This window comes from Dama dama, chromosome 21 (assembly GCF_033118175.1).
Source record: "Dama dama isolate Ldn47 chromosome 21, ASM3311817v1, whole genome shotgun sequence".
Lineage (NCBI taxonomy): Eukaryota > Metazoa > Chordata > Mammalia > Artiodactyla > Cervidae > Dama > Dama dama.
In genome coordinates this window covers 17,564,469-17,588,898 of record NC_083701.1, presented here as the reverse complement: position 1 = coordinate 17,588,898, position 24,430 = coordinate 17,564,469, and the positions used below count along the sequence as shown (strand labels likewise).

General features: G+C 45.8%; 1 protein-coding gene across 1 annotated transcript; it reads left to right on the top strand.

Annotated features, from left to right (window-relative positions):
• The first annotated feature begins 5,041 nt into the window (after nt 1-5,041).
• LOC133042274 (28 kDa heat- and acid-stable phosphoprotein-like) lies at nt 5,042-5,804 on the top strand. Its single transcript, XM_061122800.1, has one exon. It carries the CDS (start codon nt 5,097-5,099, stop codon nt 5,643-5,645), a length of 549 nt encoding a protein of 182 aa, XP_060978783.1. The 5' UTR covers nt 5,042-5,096; the 3' UTR covers nt 5,646-5,804.
• The last annotated feature ends 18,626 nt before the right edge of the window (nt 5,805-24,430 follow it).

Sequence of the window (24,430 nt, the reverse complement as noted above, 5' to 3'; positions counted from 1 at the left end):
TCCATCTTCTTTGCTCCTAAGGCAAATCCATATGTCAGCACCAGCAGGAGCAGCAGGGTTCCCAGGAACTGAGCAGGCCCCACAAGGGTGGAAATTGCTCCAATAGCCCTGATTGTAAAAGCTGCCATCGGGCCAGGAGAAAGCAGGACCAGAGCTGGGAGGGGGGCGGGGGCACACGCTCAAGGACTGAGGCTGACTGAACCCACTCCTCTGGAGGGCTATGGATCCCGTTGCCTTTGGAGGCAGGAGAGGCTTTTTCCTTTGCATTTGGGTCCCCCTAGCGGAGCAGAGAAAGTACACCAGCTCTGCGTCCCGAAGGAGGCGGATGGGAGATGGAATTGCTTGGGCTTGCAGCTGCCTTTCCCAACCCCGGCCTGGGGTATGAGGCCATCTCTGCAACCAAGCAACCAATCAACACGGAACCTGTAGCTACTGTTTACTCAGCAATGGCAAGTCAGGGAAGTACGGCAAGAATCAGACATCTTCTCACTCTCAAAGGGTTCACAACTGTCAGACATGTGCAGGAGGCTGCGGTGTAACGGCACAGGAAGGGATTTTGGGGGAGGTCTATTTTGCAGTATTCCTAGTGCCTGCTCTAGTGCTTGGCATACACTAGGTGCATGGGTGTATCCGTGTGCTCAGTCGCTCAGTCATGTCCGACTTTTTGTGACATCCTGGACTGTAGCCCGCCAGGCTCCTCTGTCCACGAGGTTTTCCAGGCAAGAATACTGGAGTGGGTTGCCATTTCCTCTTCCAGGGGATCTTCCCGACCTAGAGGTGGGTGGAATCTGCATCTCTCTCATCTCCTGCATAGGCTGGCAGATTCTTTACCACTGTGCCACCCGGAAAGCCCATATATTAGGTACTCAGTACCTATTTGTTGAATGAACTAGCCCAAGGTCATTGAGCTAGCAAGCAGGCGGATTCAAAATAGGATCCCAGGCAGTCTGATTCCAAGGATCTCCCTCTGAACCATGGCATTAAAAAGTGACCTCCTGTTCACATCTAACAGGATTAGCTATGATGTATAGTGTCTGCTGATTATTGCAGGCTATTAACCTTGTTCCACACCCCTCCCCCTGAACTATGAATCCTTTGAGAGAAAGAGATGATGCCTCATTCCCGATACACTTCCCCCACCCGCCATGGCTGGGTAAACAGAGTCATCATTTTCCCCTGAAATGCTCAACCCTCTTCATCCTCTGTTCCCACGCATCAGTCTGAGGTTGCAAACCTCAAGGTCATCTTTTATGTCGTGCATGCCTCACCTCAAGGCCAAATAAGTTTCCAAGTCTTAAAAACATCACATCCAAAATCTTTTGCTGTCCCTGTCTCCCTTCCTGTGCCTACCACCAGTCACATTCCTACACTGTTACAAAAGTCAGACAGTCATACTTTAATCCACTTTACATTCTTCTCTAAGTACAGCTCTGAACTTCTGTTCTGAAATCTTTAATAACTTTAATTCAAAGTCACTAGAATTAATTCAAGTTACTTATCCAATCTCAAATCCTTCCACAATATATTCCTGAAAACGTTTCAACATATATTTATCAAGTGTCTTATCTTCCAGACCCACCCACTGTCTAAGCTTGGAGGATACAGAATAAGTCCAGTTCCGACCCTGAAAGAGCCCGTGGTGTCCATGGAAACTGCCTTTCAGACCTCCTTTGAGAGGCCCTATGAGAGAGCATAGCTACAGCCCCCAGATGCCACCTCCACAAATACCATGAAACCCACAGGGGCTCCCAGACAACCACTGAGCATGGCTGGGGTACTAGATTTTGAGAGAGCAATAAATAGCTCTATTTTTTCCACATTTGAATTCAAACTGGAAAATAGGAGTTCTAGCTGAGATTTCAAAATACTCCCTCTCTTACTATTATAAAAAGATAGGAAGATGAGGATTTTTGCAAAAGCCAGATGGACCTGCTGACTGGGCTCTGCTCCTTTGGGATCTCCAGAGAACACTGGTGGGCTTCCCTGGTAGCTCAGCTGGTAAAGAATCCGCCTGCAATGCAGGAGACCCCAGTTCAATTCCTGGGGCAGGAAGATCCCCTGGAGAGGGACTTCCCTGGTAGCTCAGATAGTAAAGAGTCTGCAGTGGACAGTATGGATTATGCTTCTGGCAGTCTCTGAAACAGGCTAGAACAAAACATGGGCCATTCTGACACAGGTTCTGGGCTGAAATATAGCAAGCCTTCCCCTAGAAGAACCAAGAGGAACCCTGTTCATTCCCATGATGGAGAAAGATGAATATGATCCAGACACATCCAGCTTGTACCTCCCATAGCACCCAATCAGATAAGTCACTCTCCCTCCCCTGGAGTAGAGAAAGAGTAAAAGTCAAGTCGAGTTTCTTTACTACAGAAGAAAACATCAGGAATGAGGAAAAAATGTTCTTCTGTATCATTCTTTAGATTCTTGCTCTGGACTCAATAAGCTTCATTATTAAGTCCATGGTCAACGTCAACCACAGTGTGGCCATGGCCCTCACAGGTCACCAGAAAAGTTTGCCGAGCCTCCAATATCAGGGCCACTAATAAATGGGTAGCTAAGACACTGCTTTCAGAAGACTCTGAAATGCATTAGAACAGAAACAAAAGTCCATCAATGCCAGGATGACTCCACACCCAAGGCCAAAAATTCACTCCCTGTTCCACTTACCAAATCATAACATGTGCAGTCACTCTGTCCAACACAGCATATCCAAGATTCAACAGTGAAATTAAATGACAACATTACAGTACTCTAATAATGAACTGCATACAGACATCACATAACAGAATGACTATAACCTAGAGATGGCCCATTATCAAATTTCTTAGAATAAAATACATAGTCAAACATTAAATCCTCCTAGACAAGAAATGAAAGGCATCCAAACTGGAAAGGAAGAAGTAAAACTGTGACTGTTTCCAGAAGACATGATACTAAAGACTCTACCAAAAAACAATTGCAACTGTTGAATTCAGTACAGTTGCTGGACACAAAATTAATATACAGAAATATGTTGTATTTGTATATACTAACAACAATCTATCAGAAAGAACTTAAGCAAACAATCCCATTTACAGTTGCATCAAAGGCATAAAATACTTAAGAATAAATTTAACCAAGGAGGTGAAAAACTTCTACTTGGAAACTATAAGATTTGACCAAAGAAATTGAAGACAACACAAATAAATGGAAGGACATATTGTGTTCATGGTTTAGAAGAATTAATATCTTTAAGATGGCCATACTACCCAAAGCCATGCACAGATTCAGTGCAATCCCTATCAAAATACCAATAGCATTTTTCATGGAACTAGAACAAATAATTCTAAAATTTGCATGGAACCACAAAAGACCTCAAGTAGTCAAAGTAATCTTGAGAAAAAACAAAGATGATGGGATCATGCTCCCTGATTTCAAACTATACTACAAAGCTATAGCAATCATAACAGTACAATACTGGCACAAACACACACACATAGATCAGTGGAGTAGAATAGAGACCCCAGAAATAAACCCACATTTATACAGTCGATTAATCCATGACAAAGGATACAAGAATACACAATGGAGAAAAGATAGCCTCTTTAATGAACGGTGTTGGCAAAATTAGACAACTACATGCAAAAGAATAAAACTGGAGTGCCTTCTTAATATACACACACATAATAATACACATACTCATAAAAATATGCATGTACAAAATAACCTCAAAATGGATTAAAAACTTAAATGCAATACCTGAAACCATAAAACTCCTAGAAGAAAAACATAGACAGTAAACTCTGACATTAGTATTAGTAATATTTTTTGGATCTATCTTCACAGGCAAGGGCACTAAAAACAAAAATAAGCAAATAGGACAATATCAAACTAAAAAGCTTCTGCACAATAAAGGAAATCATCAACAAGACAAAAAGGCAACCTACTGAATGGTAGAAGAAACTTGCTAGTGATGTATGTGATAAAGGGTCAATATCCACAATATATAAAGAACTCATTCATCTCAACACCAAAAATATGAATGACAGCATTAGAAAATGGGCAAAGAATATTCTGGACATTTTTCCAGAAAAGATATACAGATGGCCAACAGAAATATGCAAAGATGCTCAACATCACTGATCATCAGGGAAATGCAAATCAAAAGCACAAAGGGATATGACCTCACACTCGTCAGTCAGAATGGCTACCATCAAAAAGATAATTAAGTGTTCGTGAGAATGTGGAGAAAAGAGAACCCTAATGTATTGTTGGTGGGAATGTAAATTGGTTCATCCACTGTGGAAAACAGTATGGAAGTTCCCCAAAAATAAAAAGAAGAACTACCACGCAGTCTAGCAATTTCACTTCTGGGTATTTACATGAAGTAAACAAAAACACCGATTCGAAAAGATACACACATCCCAATATTCACTGCAGCGTTATTTATAAAAAGCAAGATATGGACTCACCCTAAGTGCCTATCCACAGAGGAATGGATAATGAATATTCTATCCACAATGGAATATTATTCCGTCATTAAAAAAGAGTGAAATCTTGACATTTCCAATGTAGATTGATCTGGGGGGGTAATTTGATAAATGGAATAAGTGAGACACAGAAAGACAAATGCCATATGATTCCATGAGTCTATGTGGAATCTAAAACCAACAACAACAAATGAACAAAGCAAAATAAAACAAAAACAGATGCACAGACACAGAGAACAAACTGGTGGCTGCCACAGGGAAGTGGGGTGGGGTTGAATGAAACAGGTAAAGAGGATTAAGAGGTATGAACTTCCAGTTGTAAAATAAATGTCACAGGGATGTAATAAACAGAATAACGAATACTGTCAATAATAATGTAAATAACTTCGAAGAGTGACAAATGTTTGCTAGACTTACTGTGGTGATCATTCCATAATGTTCTTAAATGTTGAATCCCTGTGTTGTACACCTGAAACTAACATAATAGTGTATATCAACTGTACTTCAATTTAGGAAAAATTAAATCCTCCTGAGGGGGAAACTGGCTGGGCGGAAGAAGTCGAGCCCGAGAAATTTCCGGTTCCGGTGTCAGCTCGAGGCGCCGCCACCGCAGCCGCCGGAGCCGCGATGCCTAAAGGAGGCAGAAAGGGGGGCCACAAAGGCCGGGCCTGGCAGTACACGAGCCCGGAGGAGATCGACGCCCAGCTCCAGGCCGAAAAGCAGAAGGCCAGGGAAGAAGAGGAACAAGGAGAAGAAGGTGGAGATGGGGCTGCAGGTGACCCGAAAAAAGAGAAGAAATCTCTAGATTCTGATGAGAGCGAGGATGAAGAAGATGATTACCAGCAAAAGCGCAAAGGCGTGGAAGGGCTCATCGACATTGAGAACCCCAACCGGCTGGCACAGACAACCAAAAAGGCCACGCAGCTGGACCTGGGTGGGCCCAAGGAGCTGTCCCGAAGAGAAAGAGAAGAAATCGAGAAGCAGAAAGCCAAAGAGCGTTACATGGAGATGCATTTAGCGGGGAAGACAGAGCAAGCCAAGGCCGACCTTGCCCGGCTGGCGATCATCCGAAAACAGCGGGAAGAGGCTGCCAGGAAGAAAGAAGAAGAGAGGAAAGCAAAAGATGATGCGACCGTGTCAGGAAAACGAATGCAGTCGCTCTCCCTGAACGAGTAGTACGGCCTGTGGGAGGAGAGACCAGGGAACTGGGCCGTGCTGCCAGGACCTCCGCTGCGTCTCACCGCCCTGTGCCCCGGTGCCGCTGCAGCAGCCCCTCGTGGCGAGGAGCCCCCCACGGCCTGGGACCTCCTCTTCATCTTGGCACGGAAATCATTTGGGGGGATGGTGGGTGGGGGGCTGGGGGAGGGGCAGCTGCTATCTTTGAGGCAGAAAGATGCAGGACAGCATTTCATATGTAACCATTCAAATGTTTTGGCTGTTTTTAGAATTCAGAACCCTTGTTGGGGGGTACCTGGGAGGTGGGTTAAGAGGAGCTTCCATTTGTCTGGTAAATTGCGAGGCAGGGGGCGGTTGGGGCCGCAGTAGCTGCTGACAAGTTTGCGATGGCCTGTCTGCCCACCCCCCCGGTCTGTGTTCCCTGGGTGCTCACTCAGAGGGGCTGGCAGCTGGCAGCCCGTGCCCATGGGTCCCTGAGGGTCACGGCTCATCCCGGCCAGTCCCCTCTAACGGACGCCTCCCCCTGCCCTTCCCACCCCACTCCCTGCCCCCTACTCTGGCCAGGCCCCGGCCCGTTCGTAACCCCACCCGTGGATCATTTCGAGAAGCCTGTTTACTGTGCAGCACCCAGGCACAACACGCTCCACAGATCCAACTTGTATATTTGGCAAATTAAACTTGACATTATCGTAAAAATAAATAAATAAATAAATAAATAAATCCTCCTGAAAGTAAAAGCTATTCAAATCTGAAAGAATACCCAAAAACAAATTATTTTGTCCTTGGGTGTTAAAAGGCTCATCTCCTTGCAGTTCACTCTACTGGTCACATACATTTCCAGCACCTGACACGGTGTCTGTCACAAAGACATCAAAATAACACTTTGTTTCATAAATTCATGAAATATTAGGTATTCACTGCTAAAGAGGAACCAACCAATCTAACGTCCACAGCAAGGTAAGAACAATTGACTGAACAGCAACCAAATGGCACTTCTGTTTATCCTTCTCTCATTAAATTATGTTAGGAACTGCTTCTTTGATTATAATTACTAGCAAATGAAGCCAGGCTTCTTAGCACAGTTTCTGGCATATATTAGTTATGCAGTGTTATTTGGATTCCATTCTAATTTCACAAAATTTATATTGGGTAGAAGCAATGAGCATGATCAAAAACTTTAGCCATCTAGAAAGCTAGCTACTTGCTCTTCATTTTTGCAGCTCTGGGAGCAGGGGAGGGGAACTATCTTTTTGTATCACTAACCAAGAAAATAATGTCAGAGGTGCCTGCTTCTGCCTGGCCCTCTCCTCCCCTTCAGCCTCTCTCTTCCAGTCTCATTTGCCCTCTGGGCAGCCTGCTCCTCACTGGCTTCATGTTACTGCCCTGGCACCTGCGGAGAAAGAGCAGATGCTATCCTGGCTAACCCTGCTTGGCCCCCGCAGACATCCTGGTCCCTCCGCACTCCCTGCAGGCTGTGCATGCCCAGGCATTATGTCAGGGGACCCCAGGAGCTACAGCAAGCCCTACCCAAGTCAGTCAGAGACAGTCAGCTCTCCAAAGAGTCAGCCACGACATTCTAGAGCCTTCTGGTCTTCTCCACCCAGGAATCCCCACTCACATGCCATGCTACCCTCTCAGTGCCCTCGGATCCCTGACTCTACACTTAATCCTCCTCATCGGTATGGATAAACTCCACCAGCTTTCCAGCCCAGGGTCAAAGCATCTGTCCATACGTCTCTCTGGCTGGGCTGCCTCCATGAACGGGGTGGTATAAATCGAGAGCAACAGCAAGTGGGAAGCATCCATCTCATCACAGCAATGGGCATGACTTCCCTGTCTCAGGAGCTCTGCACCCCCACACTGCTCCAGTTCCCTCTCCCAAACCACATCATTCCCTACTTTCTCTAGCAAGCCCCTGCCACCCTTTGCCCAAATTTGCATCCTCTCCTCTATTCCCAATGCTGTCGCTGCTTCACCAAATGCCCAAGGTTCACCGGATAGTCCCTCCCCTATAATCCCGTAACATTTGCACTTATATTTTAACCAGATTCCTAGAAACAGACATTGGAATGGAAATTCACATGCAGGAAGATTATCGTGGGATGCCCTCAGGATCAGCACCTAAGGGAAGCAGGACTGGCCCGAGGAAGAAGCTGAACTGTGATAAAGTCACATAAAAGCTTCAGGCCAGCCCTGTAGGAGTTCTGGAGAAAGAAATGGCAACCCACTCCAGTATTCTTGCCTGGAGACTCCCACAGACAGAGGAGTCTGGCAGACTGTAGTCCACAGGGTTGCAAAGAGTTGGACACGACTGAGAGACTATTACTCACTCACAGGAACTCTGGAGCTGAACTAGCCATTCAGACTTGTCCCACTTTGAAACCCAGAGGCCAGGCCTTCATACCTTCCATTACCCAGTCAAGGGCGGCCCTTGAGAAGGGAACGTGATCTTGAATGAGGCTGCTTTCTCCCACCAAAGGCAATTCCTAGAGAGGGGCTCAGCTGAGAGCCAGCAGCAGCCAACAACACTTAGAGGAAGAAGGAAAGAGCGCCAGGGTCCTGGAGGGAGATCACTGTAACACACGATCCACTGCACACTTGCCACATTCTAAGGCAGTGTCTTCATTCTTGCTTTCATTCAATAAATATCAACTGTACAGGGCCCTGGGGCTTCCCCGGTGGCCCAGTGGTAAAGAATCCGCCTGCTAGTGCACGAGACACAGGTTCCACCCCTGATCCAGGAAGATCCCACATGCCAAGGAGCAGCTAGGCTCGTGCGCCCCTACTATTGAGCCTGTGCTCTAGAGCCCAGAGCCGCAGCTACTGAGCCCACGTGTCCCAACTACTGAGCCCACACGCCTTAGAGCCCATGCTCTGCAACAAGAGATGCCACTGCAATGAGAAGCCCGAGCACTGCAACTGGAGAGTAGCCCCTGATCGTCACAACTAGAGAAAAGCCTGAGCAGAAACAAACACCCAGCACAGCCAAAAGTAAATATTAAAAAAAAAAAAAAAAAAAGAACTATATAATTCACTATATAATTAGCTTAGGATTAACTCCACTGGTAGTAAATTTGGAGTCAATGATTGACCCGACAGATGCAGTTCCTATGGTAATAACGCTCTTCTAACTTCCTGTACTGGGCACTGGGTACCATTTCCTTGCAGTTCATGTGAATCTCTGGTATGAGGCCAGCAGCCAAATGCCAGGGAAGGGCACCTTAGTGGTAATGATAGTATAATACTCTTAACAGGATTATAAGATTGGGAATTGGCAGCACTCAAATCTGAATTAAGCAGAGTAAACTCGGTCTGTGTGTCAGGAAAAGCAAAATGAGATTTCTCCCCAGTACTGTGCCGACATCCAAAGTGCCTAACTCAATCCCAGAAGACTGAGAAAATTCAGTTTGTGCAGGGACTGGGGCAGAGTGGGAAAGTAACATGGTTTCTAAGCAAGGTTTCAAGCCTGAAGAGAATCTCAATTCACAGACTCCTGACCATTGTTTCTCTGCTTACAATTAATGCTGGCAAAAGTTAAAGTTGGCTTGGTTTAATGTTTGAGAAAAGCAGGTCGTTTCACCAATTATTTGCTTCAATGGCAAGCTAGAGCTTTCATGTCCCAAAGATAAGGGAACATTCGCATTTTTGTGCTTTGAATTTCAGCTGGAAGAGGAACTTCTTGGATCTAAACAGCTCCCTTGGTTCAAATTAAATCAAAGCCAGGACTATGAGACCTACTAGCTCAAAAGCTCCCAGTCCAGAGAATTATAGACAGAGGAAAAGGCTACACCTCTGTACTTTTGAGCTATGGCTGAGAGAGTGAATATGAGATGCATACTGAAGTGAAAGTAGCTCAGTCGCGTCTGACTCTTTGCAACTCCATATACTATGCAGTCCATGGAATTCTCCAGGCCAGCATACTGAAATGGGTAGCCATTCCCTTCTCCAGGGTATCTTCCCAACCCAGGGATCGGACCCAGGTCTCCCTCATTGCAGGTAGGTTCTTTACCAGCTGAGCCACCAGGGAAGCCTGATAGGCATATTAATAAAGTGCGAATTGACATGAGTCACACATTTCTGTTCCTGCAGTAAAGACTGTAGGGCTGTCTTCCTTCGGCATATTTGTCCCCCTCTGAAACCTGGTTCTAATCCTAACTCTGTCCTGAAACAGCTCTATGATCTTCAAGAAAATGACTCATTCTCTCTGGGTTTCTCATTTCCATCATTGGTAGAAACACCTGACAATGATAACTGAAGTCTCTTTCAATTCTAAAATATTATGTCTATGACATAGAAGTGTTTACCACTAAGCATAACTACTTATCAATGAGGTCATGAACAGGAGAGGGAAAGAATAAATGAATGAACAAATGCTTTAAGAAATGGAAACTCAGCTTGCCTGGAAAATCCCATGAACGGAGGAGCCTCGTAGGCTATGGTCCATGGGGTCGCAAAGAGTCCGACACGACTGAGCGACTTCACGTCATGTCACATCTAGTAGCTTAAGAGGACTATTTCTTCCCATATTGAAGAAGGAATTCATAGGGCCTGGACTCCATCTCAGGCCTGTCTGTGCTGATCGTGCTCGGCCACCTCTCCAGTGGACTCTGAACTCTCTGCTTAGTGACTGTGGGAACGATAATGTAAGGATAAGACCCCCTCCAGACAGGGGAATCTTGAAGATCACATCCAGGTTACTCATCACCTAAGAGAAAACAGACACCAATCACCCCTGCCTCCGGACACTATCTATCAGAATGTAAGCACAGGCTTATCGGTTATTAACTATTTGGAATGTAACTGCAGGCTTATTGATTATTGACTGTTTGGACACGTACACATGGGGTAGGTGGTAGGTTTGGACACGTACACATGGGGTAGGTGGTGGGTTTGGACACGTACACATGGGGTATAAAAGATTTTCACAAATGCTGGACGGGGTCCTTGGCTAAGAGGAGACTCTGCCTTGGGCCCGCCGGCGTAATAAACTGCACTCCACTATCTGCATTGTCCTTCTGAGTGAGTCTGTTTCCCAGAAAGCGTGGCTATAACAATATATGCGTGCTAAGTGGCTTCAGTCCAACTCTTTGCGACCTTATGGACTGTAGCCTGCCAGGCTCCTCTGTCCATGGTGTTGTGCTGGCCAAAACCTTGGCTTTCTCTGCCCACCAAATCAAAGTTTAAAAAAATATGGAGACAGCGTTTGGAGGAAATAGAAAGGTGGCTTTAATTCTCAGCCAGCAGAGAGGGAAACAGCAGGCTTATGCCTCAAGAACTGTGCGCCACCTCCCCCGTGAGAAGTCCAGGGGCTCATATGACGTGAGGGCTCACAGTCAGCAGTCAGGAGTCAGTGATGAGACACAAAGGTGTTAGGATTTTGGTTTCTTCCTCCTGCCTTGTTTCAAACACAGTCATAGGCTGGCGTCAGTAACCTGTAACCCAGTGATTGAGTCTGGCAGTTCAGTGGCTCTGCAGCCTTCTTTCTGATATGTAACTAACTACAAGGGGAAGGGTGGTTAGAGGGTAAACACCAGATACAGGATGTATTTAGCATAGAGTCAAAGGAAAAAAATGTGCGTTGTACCTCCTGCAGAGTTAGGGGGCACAAAAGCAAACTTAGCTACAGACATTCAGAGTTATGAGCAGTTAAAGCAATAAAAACCAGGAATGTTCAGGCCTGCTCACTGTTCTCTTTATCTTCTTTGTTCTCAGGAAAGGGTGGGGGAGAATTCCTCTTTTTTTTTCCTTTTCACTACAACACTTCTTCTGAACTGGATGAGATACCTCTAAAAGGAAATGCACGGGGTGGTGAATATACAAAATGTTTGAGAGGCACGAAAAGAGATGTAGTAATTATGAGTACAATGGACCCAATGGATGCTGCTGGAAGCTACAAATGCATTAGAGAAAGACAATGAAAGGCTGAGGTGATTAATCAGTGTTACAGGGTAAGGAGCGAAAGTCAGAGGGCCTCCTTGGCAGTAAGTAGACTCACCTCCTGCAGCCAGAGGCAGAATTTGAGCATCAAGCCCAGGACTTAATTACAAGGTAGCAAAGCCCCAGAGAAGGTTGGAATCCCCACTGCTGTAAGGCTGCTGTGTCTGGAGTAGAGCTCTGATTGGGAGAAAATGGGACCTTGATTATAAAGTGGGTAGTAACAGGATCAACGCACTAAGAAACCTTGAGCCACGAGATCCTCCAAAACCATACGAGCCTGAAGAAGTAGCCCATTTCTCCTTGTTACAGGTTAGTGCTCCCAGCCCTTGCTGAAGACAGCTCGAATGCATAGTGTAAGGCAAGTGCAGAGAAAAAGAGAGCAAGCTGGGCAGTCAGGCAAGAAAAGGAAATTTATTAGAGGGAAAAGAGAGGGTGACTGGCTCTTAAGGAGAACCAGCATTCTCCCTTTCTGACGGAGTCCTTCTTATACCCCACTAATGAAAAATTCTCTGAAGGGATGGTCACGTAGCCAGAGGTCTGGAATCTGGTGATCTTGCAGCTTTAAGAAGATAAGCACCAGTTAGATAACAGGATGCCATTTGGGCAATTTGGTCAGTCTGACAGATCACTCTGATTTTACTCTTCATTTGCAAGGTCAACATAACAAGCTATCTTATCAATGAGACCCCATGTGGGCCCTATCACATAGACCATCATCTTGCAAGACAACATACGCCCACCCTGGGATCTCACTCCACCTCCTCTCTTGGCCACCAGAACAACAACTAGCATCAAGTCACAATATCATCAGCCCAGGGAAGTGCTGGACCTGCTACAAGAGGCCGAAGTGCCACAGGGGATACCAGATCGAGCCAAACCACACCAACAAGATCCAGGAAGGAATGTATAGGGCTGCTGCGGCTGCTGCTAAGTCACTTCAGTCGTGTCCAACCCTGTGCGACCCCATAGATGACAGCCCACTAGGCTCTGCTGTCCCTGGGATTCTCCAGGCAAGAACACTGGAGTGGGTTGCCATTTCCTTCTCCAATACATGAAAGTGAAAAGTGAAAGTGAAGGCGCTCAGTCATGTCCGACTCTTTGCGACCCCATGGACTGCAGCCTACCAGGCTCCTCCATCCATGGGATTTTCCAGGCAAGAATACTGGAGTGGGGTGCCATTGCCTTCTCCGACGTACAGGACTAGATACTGGATATTCTATCCAAAGAAGAAAAAAGAGTATTAAGTTAAAAAATAATAATAAAGTCAAATTGAAGAAGGAATTCATAGGGCCTGGACTCCATCTCAGGCCTGTTCATGCTGATCATGCTCAGCCACCTCTCCAATGGACTCTGAACTCTGTGTTTAGTGCCTATGGAAACAACAACAGAAGGATAAGACCCCCCTTCAGACAGGGAATCTTGAAGATCGTATCCAGGTTACTCCTTGCCTAAGAGAACACATACACTAATCACCCCTTCCTCCAGACAGGCCATAAGTTTTTCTGTACCTGTCAGAGTGTAACCTCGTGCTTATTGATTATTGGCTAATTGTTTAACTGTCTGAGCACATGGCACATGAGTGATGGGGTTATTGGGATTGTATTTAGCCTTCCTTAGTTTATGTAAGTCTCAAGGAATTTGGGGTGGTGGGTTCGGACATGTACACACGGGGTATAAAAGATTTTCACAAATGCTGGTCAGGGTCCTTGGCTAAGAGGAGACTCTGCCTTGGGCCCACCAGTGTAATAAACTGCACTCCACTATCTGCATTGTCCTTCTGAGTGAGTTCGTTTCACGGAACGCGTGGCTACAACAAAATAAGGAAGAATTTATAGGCCCAATAGTTACCTCTGCTTGCCACACAACAGGTCAACAGAGAGGACTGCAGACTAAAGTTTCAAAGTAACCATCTTATAAAGGTCTGGATGCCAGAATCTTTTATAGGACACAGATTGAGGGAGACGAGGAAATAAAACAAAAAGATTGTTAATCTTGCAAATTTCTCCTAAAATAGTCAGCCTGGGAGGGTGGGAGGATATGTTAATTTCTTCCTTCCTGTAGCCACGCACAGGTGAACAGGGTCAGGATATTTCCCTGAACAAAGGTACTTGGTTTAGCATTCAGGCAGAGGGACAGGGTTCTCCAAGGAAGGCCATTATGGTATAAACAGTATCCTTTAAGTGAACAAAAGCAACAGGAAGCAAAGGTTAAAGTAAAAGAAACAGCTCCAATACTTAGATTTTGTTCTTCCCTATAACACATGATGGAGTAGAAAAGAGACCAAGCTTGGCCTCAGACGGGTTGGTTCAGAGTGTGTATCCAAGCCAATATGGAGCCCAGCTGACTTACAGCCCCATGTAAACGTGACCCTGAAAGACAGTGAGGAGAAGCCCTTCAATGGTCAGAGCTGCGAATGATAGTCATCCACAGCCCAGGCAGTCATATGGGCAGTGGCAAAAGACTTGCCTAATTGACCAGGGGCCTGGGAAGGAAAAGATCAAAAGATTGGGGGAAAGGAGGTCAAGAAGGGGCAGGAATTCACACTGAATGAGATCAACACACATTCCAGGTGCACATTCACCATCACAGCTCTCAGGTCGTGGCCAACACCACCATCCAAGGGCTTTCAGTCTTAGATTCACCAAAATGGACTCTATGGTACATCGTTTTGGTCCAAGGAACAGAGGGGGCTTTGCTGGTAGTCCAGCAGTTAAGAATCTGCTGACCAATGCAGGAGACTCAAGTTCAATCCCTGCCCCAGGAAGATCCCACATGCCACGGGGCTAGTAAGTCCATGTGCCACAACTACAAAGCCCATGCTCTAGAGTCCAAGAGCCAGAAAAACTGATCCCTTGCTCTGAAACTACTGAAGCCTGCCTGCATGCCTGGAGTCCCTGCTCTGCAACTGGAAAAGCCACTGCAATGACAAGCCCGAAAGGAAAGTAGCTCCCTCTCTCCACAACTAGAGAGAGCCTGAGTACACCCATGAAGACCCAGGACGACCATTAATAAAAATAAATAAATAAAGCAACAGAGGTGCAGGAATGGGCAGATGGCTGCTGGACCCACCAGGTGTAGCTCACATCACGCAGTTCAGGAACCAAAGGATGAAAGTGGGAATTGTCCATTGACAGTCATTCTCAGCAATACACTTGCTGGGAACTTAGAGAAGTCATGGAGGAACAAGGGTGCACTTTGGTGGATCCAGAAGCCATCTTCAGGACCAAGGGACTCACTCCCCAGCTTCCAGAGAGCTGACTGCTGATGGGTCCTAACGACATCACTCTCTGGGACCTGTCTTCAGCCTAAGGGAGTTGCCGAGCCCAGGTTATACCCTCTCCAAAGGAGAGGAGGACTGTTCATGCCTGGTGTCCCAAAGCATGGTTCCCTTGCCTCAGAAAAGCCTTCTGAGCTCCAAAGCTCACTACAAATCGATTGAGGGCTCCTTTGCAACTCTGTCCACACTGAACTTTTCTCTCTGCCCAGGCCTGCCTTCCCCCTCCTTTTGTGTGTCAGAATAACATGTATTCTCCAATAAGCCTCCCACATATAAATCTCCACTTGAGATCCTGTTTCCGGAGAACACAACCTAGGACACGTGGTGAAGAGGCAGAAGAGACAGACAGGAAAGAGAAGAAGGCCAAGGAAGGGAGCATTAATGAGAGAGTGATGGGGTGGGCAGCTGGACCCAGACCTTTCTGGGTGTCCTCTGAAAGCCTCCATCGACTATACCTCAGAAGAGCCTGAATCAGGGATTTTAAAAAAAAAAAAAAAAAAACGGACGCTTATCCACCAATTCCCTTCCCTCTTTGTTTGATGATTGCCCCTGGGAATTAAGTCTCTGGTATTTCTGACCTGCCTCCGCACCCCCAACAAGTGGTCCCAGCACCCTTCTTCGGCCGGGGAACACCCCCAGTCAAAGAAACAAAGATGCTGGGGTTAAGGTGCCCTGGCCATGGATGGAAGATGGAAGCTGTCTGCTAAAGCTTCTGCTGGTCACCTGAGTGGGCAACAGTGTATGAGTGGGGCAGAGACATCATCTGCTAACAGGTGGTGATAGTACACTTCAGGGTTATCATGAGGATTAAATACGATTTCACATGTCTACAGTTTTAGTATGGGGCCTGGAAGAAAGCAAAGATTCAACAAATGGTCATCTCCAACCTCTATACAGTTGACCCTTGAACAACATGGGTTGAACTGCACCAGTCCACTTACACACGGATTTTTAATATATATATAAATATATACAGTACTACATGATCCATGGTTGGTTGAATTCACAAATATGGAACACACGGATAGGGGAAGGCCAACTAAGGGACTTGAGCATTGTCATATTTTGGTATCTACTGGTTGGTCCTGGAATATATACAGGCTTCCCTGGTAGCTCAGCTGGTAAAGAATCCAACTGCAATGCAGGAGACCCTGGTTCAATTCCTGGGTCGGGAAGATCTGCTGGAGAAGGCATAGGCTACCAACTCCAGTATTCATGGGCTTCCCTGGTGGCTCAGATGGTAAAGAATCTGCCTGCAGTGAAGAAGACCTGGGTTGATCCCTGGGTTGTTAAGATTCCCTGGAGGAGGGCGTGGCAACCCACACAGTATTCGTGCCTGGGGAATCCCATGGACAGAGGTGCCTAGTGGGCTACAGTCCATGGTGTCACAAAGAGTAGGACATGACTGAATGACTAAGCACAGACACACATATATATAAATTTAAAAAGCCAGCAAGGGGCCAGGGATGAATATATACATTAATATATAATATTAATATTATATAATTATATATTAATATAATATTAATATACATATTCATCCCTGCCCCCTTGCTGGCTTTTTTTTCTTCATGTAGGTAAATATGAAGGAAAGGGTTTTTAAATGAAATAGCAATAGGGTATCAGAGCCCCTAAAAAGTAAACTTTACCAGCATATGCACACAAAATGTTATCAATGCACCCTCCTCACAAATATTAAAGAGGCAGTTAACGGTACCTGCCAGGCGGCCTTTCTTCTAACTGACCTAACATAAACAGCACTTGCCCTTGCCACTGAGCAATCAGCTCTTTGCAAGCCTGTATCATAGCAACATCCAGCTGAACTTTCAAGAGTACTGAAGCATCCTTTTGGTGGCTACAGTTGTCCTAGCAGCAAGATGGAACCGAAGGAAAATCCCCACTGAGTGATCAGTGTACTGGAACTCAGGGGCCTGAATGTCCCACACACCTGACAGATGACCTTGACCAACCTCTTGATTCCTCTGAACCTTGATTCTCTCGCTTGTAAACCAAGCCCTTGGACTCTATTCATTTGTTTATTCATTTAACAAATATTTGCTGAGCACCTGGTAGGTGCCAGACTCAAAGCCATTGAAGGAGGGGAAGGAGGGTAGCCAATCTCCAGGGTTTTCCCCCAAATTTCACTGGGACTTGGAGTGGCACATGTGCAGAAATACGGGAATATGTCCCCAAACCAGCATTTCCCACATGCCATTCAAGTGCCATCTCATAGCCAAACCCTCCATCATGTTGCTAATGACCCTCTTTCACATCATCTTCTTGGTTAAAAAAAACAAAAACAAAAAAAAACCCACAGTTGTTTGGAGTCCTCCCCTTGCCCACCCAAAAGAGGTCACGGAGGAAGAGAGCTAGAAGGAACGTGCGTCTGTCCAGGATGGCTGAGTCAGCCGGACTCCTCCCTGCTCCCAGTCCTTACGCTCCTCGCCCCGCCCCTCTTCTCCAGGGAGCCACGCCCCCTCCGCCTCCCCTCAGCTTCAACGCTGATCTGCATTTTGCACACTTTGTCGGAATGAACTTTGGGATCTCACTAGTCCCCTCAGCAAAATATCAGGTGGAAGTGGACCAGACTTGAATGCAAAGGACAATTATATAATTTGCCTAAGTCCCAGAAATGCCAAGCCTCTGCTTGTTTCGTCTTCCCTTTTGTCCCTTTCCCTAACAGGCCTAGGAAAGTAATTCCACACAGCCTAGCAACTAAACCCACACATAACCTTTCGGCAACTAAGGGTGCTTTCTTCACACGCTGGGAGACTGACTGCAAACGTGGCTTCAGGACGAAATTCCTTTTGCTTCTCATTACAGTGTTAATGGGAGTGAGACTGTCAGATATATATTAATGACTATAGATATAACTGTAGACACGATACACACTTATGTCACTACATATACACATTATTATATCATGTATATAAAGTTTATATTATACAAATTAATATTTATATCTATAATGTTTATTTATATGATTTATATAATTTAATAACATGTTACATGATCATTAATAAGCAATAATAAGAGCATTATTGATTAAATAGTAATAATAATTGGGCTTCCCTGGTGGCTCAGACAGTAAAAAAAATCTGCCTGCAATACAGGAGACCCAGGTTCAATCCCTGGGTCAGGAAGACCTCCTGGTGAAGGGAATGGCAACCCACTCCAATATTCTTGCCTGGAGAATTCCGTGGACAGAGGAATCTGGCGAGCTACAATCCATGGGGTCACAAAGAGTCGGACACAACTGAGCAACTAACACTTTCATTAATAGTAATTAAATAAATGATAATTGAATAATAAATAGCAATCATATGTGATAAATAACTGACTGTGTGCATGCATGCATGCTAAGTCGCTTCAGTTATGTCCGACTCTGTGCAGCCCTATGGACTGAAACCTGCCTGAGTCCCTGGGATTCTCCAGGCAAGAATACTGGAGTGGGTTGCCATGACTTCCTCCAGGGGGATCAAAAATTAACTATATTTTATATTAATTATTAATAAATACTGTGTACATACATGATATGTGTAACTTCAATGGTGTTTGAGTAAACTCCCGGAGATAGTGTAGGACAGGGAAGCCTGGCGAGCTGCAGTCTGTGGAGTCGCAGGATTGAACACGACCGAGCAACTGAACAACAACAAATTTAAACTGTGACCGTCCCCACCCCGCCAGATGGCCAACGTTTTATTTTGGACACCTGATCTAAACTTATTCACCAGCTTCTTCCTCAAGGGAGCAGGCACTCACCACCGGAAGGGCTCTCGGTCTCCTCCAGCTGCAAGCAGCATCGTTGAGGCTGAGCCACTGGGAGCGAAATGTTCAGTCGGCCGGGCTGTCTCCCCTGCCTGCTGTGGGGTACAGCTTTGCCTCCGTGACTATCGACCAGGGGAGCCGGGGAGTCTTCCCTGGGAGGGAGCTGGGCTGGGCTGGAGCCCGAGAGCCAGCCTGGATGTCTCCTCGGGCCCAACCTTCGAGGCAATAAGCCACCACCACCTCCTGAAGTCTGGTAATGGCGCTTTGCCTCGGGCTGAAAAGTCTCGGGTTAACAGGTCCCGAACCCAAGCCCCTACTGAACCAGCCACTATTTATTTCCTGTTCCAACTCCCCCACTGTATTCACTTCCTAGGGCTGCCGTAGCAAACTTCCACAAACTGGGTGGCTTAAAACGACAGAAATTTATCCTCTCACAGCTCTGGAGGCCAGAAATCCAAGATCAAGGTGTCGGCAGGACCTCACTCTTGGCGAAGCTGTAGGCTCAAAGGCAAGATTGCTTCCCTCCGTCTTCCACCTTCAGGCGCCCTCCCCTCACTGGACCTGGACCGGCACACTCCAGTCTGCCTCCGTCTCCACAGGGCCGTCTTCACCCTGCGCTGTGTCTGTCTCCCCCTCCTCTCTCTCCTCAGGATGCCACTCATTGCACACAGGGCTCGCCCTCGGTCCACTGTGGTCTAATTACTAGATCCTTAACTTGGTTTTATCTGCAAAGACTCTTATTTCTAAATTTTTTTCCCATTCCCAAATGGAGGGGTTAAGACTTGTACATACCTTTGGGGGCCACGTTTCAACCCAGTATACTTTCCAAGGACTCTCTGGGAATTAGTGAACCCCCCACTCGCCTCCCCCACACTCACAGGCATAGAGAAATCCTCTTATCTAGTGAGAAGCTCCCCTCAGCTGTTTCCCACCAACCAGGAGGTACCTTGATGAAGCTGGATTTTTCTGTAAGGTTTGTGGTCGTGCAGGGCACGTCCTGGACAAGAGAGGTTTTTTTTTGTTTTTTTTTGTTTTTTTTTTTTGACAAGAGAGTTATTTCTGCTGGGAGATGTCTGAAAATTCATCTGGAGTTTCTAGCGAACATTCCAACTGCCTGATTCTCTCTGTCCTTCCCCAGCCACCTTTCTTCCCTACATTCAGGCCATCTAACCACCCCCCCACCCCCTCGGAGGCATGTAATGAAAAGTGAAATGAACTAATAGAGAAGAGCTGAATCTGAACTCCAGGTCTGACATTTACTCCAGGTCTACATGGCCTTAGGCAAACCATTGCTTCCATTCTAAACTTTTCCACGCCACACCCCAACCAAGAGAGAGAACCGCCCCCTCCCCGACCTCCAACCCCCTTCCCACCAGAGGAAAAATTTACCTCTACTCAGTATTCACCCTGATGCAGCTCCCAGGTGCCAGACACCTCCAGCTAAGTAAGGGAAAGATGAGTCATGCCCAAGTCCTGCCCACAATTCAAAAGCCACCTAGTCATGTCCCTCTGCCTGCTTCTCATCCTAACTCCCCGAACCAAGGACCAAGCACCTGCCCCCTGGCCTCAGATAAACACTGGGCCATATTTTTAGCTGATTACCCACCCTCTCCTACCAGATGTTCAGGATTGTTCCATCATCTCAGTATCATCGCACACCTGTCAGAGTGGCTATCATTAAAGAGACCACAAATAACAAGGATCAGAAAGGATGTGAAGAAAAGGGAAGTTCTCTTACACTGTTGGTGAGAATGTAACTTGGTACAGCCACTGTGGAAAGTAGTATGGAGGGTTCTCAAAAAGCTAAAACTAGAACTACCATATGGCCTGGCAATTCCACTCCTGGGTGTGTACCTGAAAAAAAAAAAAAAAATACTACAGTAATTAAAAGATACAAGCACCCCAGTGTTCATAGCAGCATTATTTACAATTGCCACCTAGATGCCTCCCAACAAATGTGATACAGTTGTTAGGGGAAGCACACTGATTGAAACCGCCCACCCTGGCCAGCCACCATAGTAACCATTTGCATGAGTTGTTTTATGGCAGGAGATCCTGATAAGGAATACGGAACTAATAGGCCACCACCAGCCGGAAGAGTTCGGGAAAGATCGAGAGGAGACACTACCTGTCCGTCCACTTCCCAGAATCCCTCTTGCTAGCATCCATCTTGGCTGAGCGATGCGTGCGCCACCAGGAAAGACTCTGAATTAGAGTGATTGGCCAAAGACCACCCAGAAACTAATCCCATCACCATAAAACCCAAGACAGCGAGCCACGCGGCAGAGCAGTTCTCCTGGGTTCCTTTACCTACTGCTCTCCACCCGGGTGCCCTTTCCCAATAAAATCTCTTGCTTTGTCAGCATGTGTCTCCTCGGACAATTCATTTCCGAGTGTTAGACAAGAGCCCAGTTTCGGGCCCTGGAAGGGGTCCCCCTTCCTGCAACACATATACCACACTTTCTTTAGAAATTCTTTATATATATATAATATATTTAATATTAGATATGTATTTTTATATATGTATCTCCTCCATATATATATATATCTTTTATATGCATGTGTGCTATGTCACTTATGAAGTGCTAAGTCACTTCAGTCCTGTCCAACTCTTTGCAACCCTGTGGACTGTAGCTCACCAGGTTCCTCTGTGCATGGGATTCTCCAGGCAAGAATACTGGAGTAGGTTGCCATAACTTCCTGCAGGGGATCTTCCCAACCCAGGGAACGAATTCATGTCTCCTACTTTTGCAGCCAGGTTCTTTACCACTGAGCCATAGATAGACAGATAGATCAGTTCAGTTCAGTTGCTCAGTCGTGTCTGACTCTTTGCGACCCCATGAATCGCAGCACGCCAGGCCTTCCTGTCCATCACCAACTCCCGGAGTTTGCTCAAACTCATGTCCATCGAGTCGGTGATGCCATCCAGCCATCTCATCCTCTGTCATCCCCTTCTCCTCCTTCCCCCAATCCCTCCCAGCTTCAGGGTCTTTTCCAATGAGTCAACTCTTCGCATGAGGTGGCCAAAGTATTGGAGTTTCAGCTTCAACATTAGTCCTTCCAATGAACACCGGGGACTAATCTCCTTTAGGATGGACTGGTTGGATCTCCTTGCAGTCCAAGGGACTCTCAAGAGTCTTCCCCAACACCACAGTTCAAAAGCATCAATTTTTTGGCCCTCAGCTTTCTTCACAGTCCAACTCTCACATCCATACATGACCACCGGAAAAACCATAGCCTTGACTAGACGGACCTTTGTTGGAAATGTAATGTCTGCTTTTTGATATGCTATCTAGGTTTGTCATAACTTTCCTTCCAAGGAGTAAGTGTCTTTTAATTTCATGGCTGCAGTCACCATCTGCAGTGATTTTGGAGCCCAAAAAAATAAAGTCTGACACTGTTTCCACTATTTCCCCATCTATTTCCCATGAAGTGATGGGACCAGATGCCATGATCTTGGTTTTCTGAATTTTGAGCTTTAAGCCAACATTTTCACTCTCCTCTTTCACTTTCATCAAGAGGCTGTTTAGTTCCTCTTCACTTTCTGCCATAAGAGTGGTGTCATCTGCATATCTGAGGTTATTGATATTTCTCCCAGCAATCTTGATTCCAGCTTGTGCTTCCTCCAGCCCAGCATTTCTCATGATGTACTCTGCATATAAGTTAAATAAGCAGGGTGACAATATACAGCCTTGACGTACTCCTTTTCCTATTTGGAACCAGTCTGTTGTTCCATGTCCAGTTCTAACTGTTGCTTCCTGACCTGCATATAGGTTTCTCAAGAGGCAGGTCAGGTGGTCTGGTATTCCCATCTCTTTCAGAATTTTCCACAGTTTATTGTGATCCACACAGTCAAAGGCTTTGGCATAGTCAATAAAGCAGAAATAGATGTTTTTCTGGAACTCTCTTGCTTTTTCAATGATCCAGCAGATGTTGGCAACTTGATCTCTGGTTCCTCTGCCTTTTCTAAAACCAGCTTGAACATCTGGAAGTTCACAGTTCACATATTGCTGAAGCCTGGCTTGGAGAATTTTGAGCATTACTTACTAGCATGTGAGATGAGTGCAATTATGCAGTAGTTTGAGCATTCTTTGGGATTGGAATGAAAACTGACCTTTTCCAGTCCTGTGGCCACTGCTGAGTTTTCCAAATTTGCTGACATATTGAGTGCAGCACCTTCACAGCATCATCTTTCAGGATTTGAAATAGCTCAACTGGAATTCCATCACCTCCACTAGCTTTGTTCGTAGTGATGCTTTCTAAGGCCCACTTGACTGCACCTTCCAGGATGTCTGGCTCTAGGTGAGTGATCACACCATCGTGATTATCTGGGTCATGAAGATCCTTTTTGTACAGTTCTTCTGTGTATTCCTGCCACCTGTTCTTAATATCGTCTGCTTCTGTTAGGTCCATACCATTTCTGTCCTTTATCGAACCCATCTTTGCATGGAATGTTCCCTTGGTATCTCTAATTTTCTTGAAGAGATCTCTAGTCTTTCCCATTCTATTGTTTTCCTCTATTTCTTTGCATTGATCGCTGAGGAAGGCTTTCTTATCTCTCCTTGCTATTCTTTGGAACTCTGCATTTAAATGGGAATGTCTTTCCTTTTCTCCTGTGCTTTTCGATTCTCTTTTCACAGCTATTTGTAAGGCCTCCTCAGACAACCATTTTGCCTTTTTGCATTTCTTTTCCATGGGGATGGTCTTGATCCCTGTCTCCTGTACAATGTCACGAACCTCTGTCCATAGTTCATCAGGCACTCTGTCTATCAGATCAAGTCCCTTAAATCTATTTCTCACTTCCACTGTATAGTCATAAGGGATTTGATTTAGGTTATACCTGAATGGTCTAGTGGTTCTCCCTACTTTCTTCAGCTTAAGTCTGAATTTGGCAATAAGGAGTTCATGATCTGAGCCACAGTCAGCTCCTGGTCTTGTTTTTGCTGACTGTATAGAGCATCTCCATCTTTGGCTGCAAAGAATATAATCAATCTGATTTCGGTGTTGACCATCTGGTGATGTCCTTGTGTAGAGTCTTCTCTTGTGTTGTTGGAAGAGGGTGTTTGCTATGACCAGTGCATTCTCTTGGCAAAATGCTATTAGCCTTTGTTCTGCTTCATTCCGTACTCCAAGGCCAAATTTGCCTGTTACTCCAGGTGTTTCTTGACTTCCTACTTTTGCATTCTAGTCCCCTATAATGAAAAGGACATCTTTATTGGGTGTTAGTTCTAAAAGGTCTTATAGGTCTTCATAGAACCGTTCAACTTGAGCTTCTTCCGCGTTACTGGTTGGGGCATAGACTTGGATTACCATGATATTGAATGGTTTGCCTTGGAAATGAACAGAGATCATTCTGTCATTTTTGAGATTGCATCCGAGTACTGCATTTTGGACTCTTGTTGACCATGATGGCTACTCCATTTCTTCTAAGGGATTCCTGCCCACAGTAGTAGATATAATGGTCATCTGAGTTAAATTCACCCATTCCTGTCCATTTTAGTTCGCTGATTCCTAGAATGTCGACATTCACTCTTGCCACCTCCTGTTTGACCACTTCCAGTTTGCCTTGATTCATGGACCTAACATTCCAGGTTCCTATGCAATATTGCTCTTTACAGCATCAGACCTTGTTTCTATCACCAGTCACATCCAGAACTGGGTATTGTTTTTGCTTCGGCTCCATCCCTTCATTCTTCCTGGAGTTATTTCTCCACTGATCTCCAGTAGCATATTGGGCACCTACCTACCTGGGGAGTTCCTCTTTCAGTATCCTATCATTTTGCCTTTTCATACTGTTCATGGG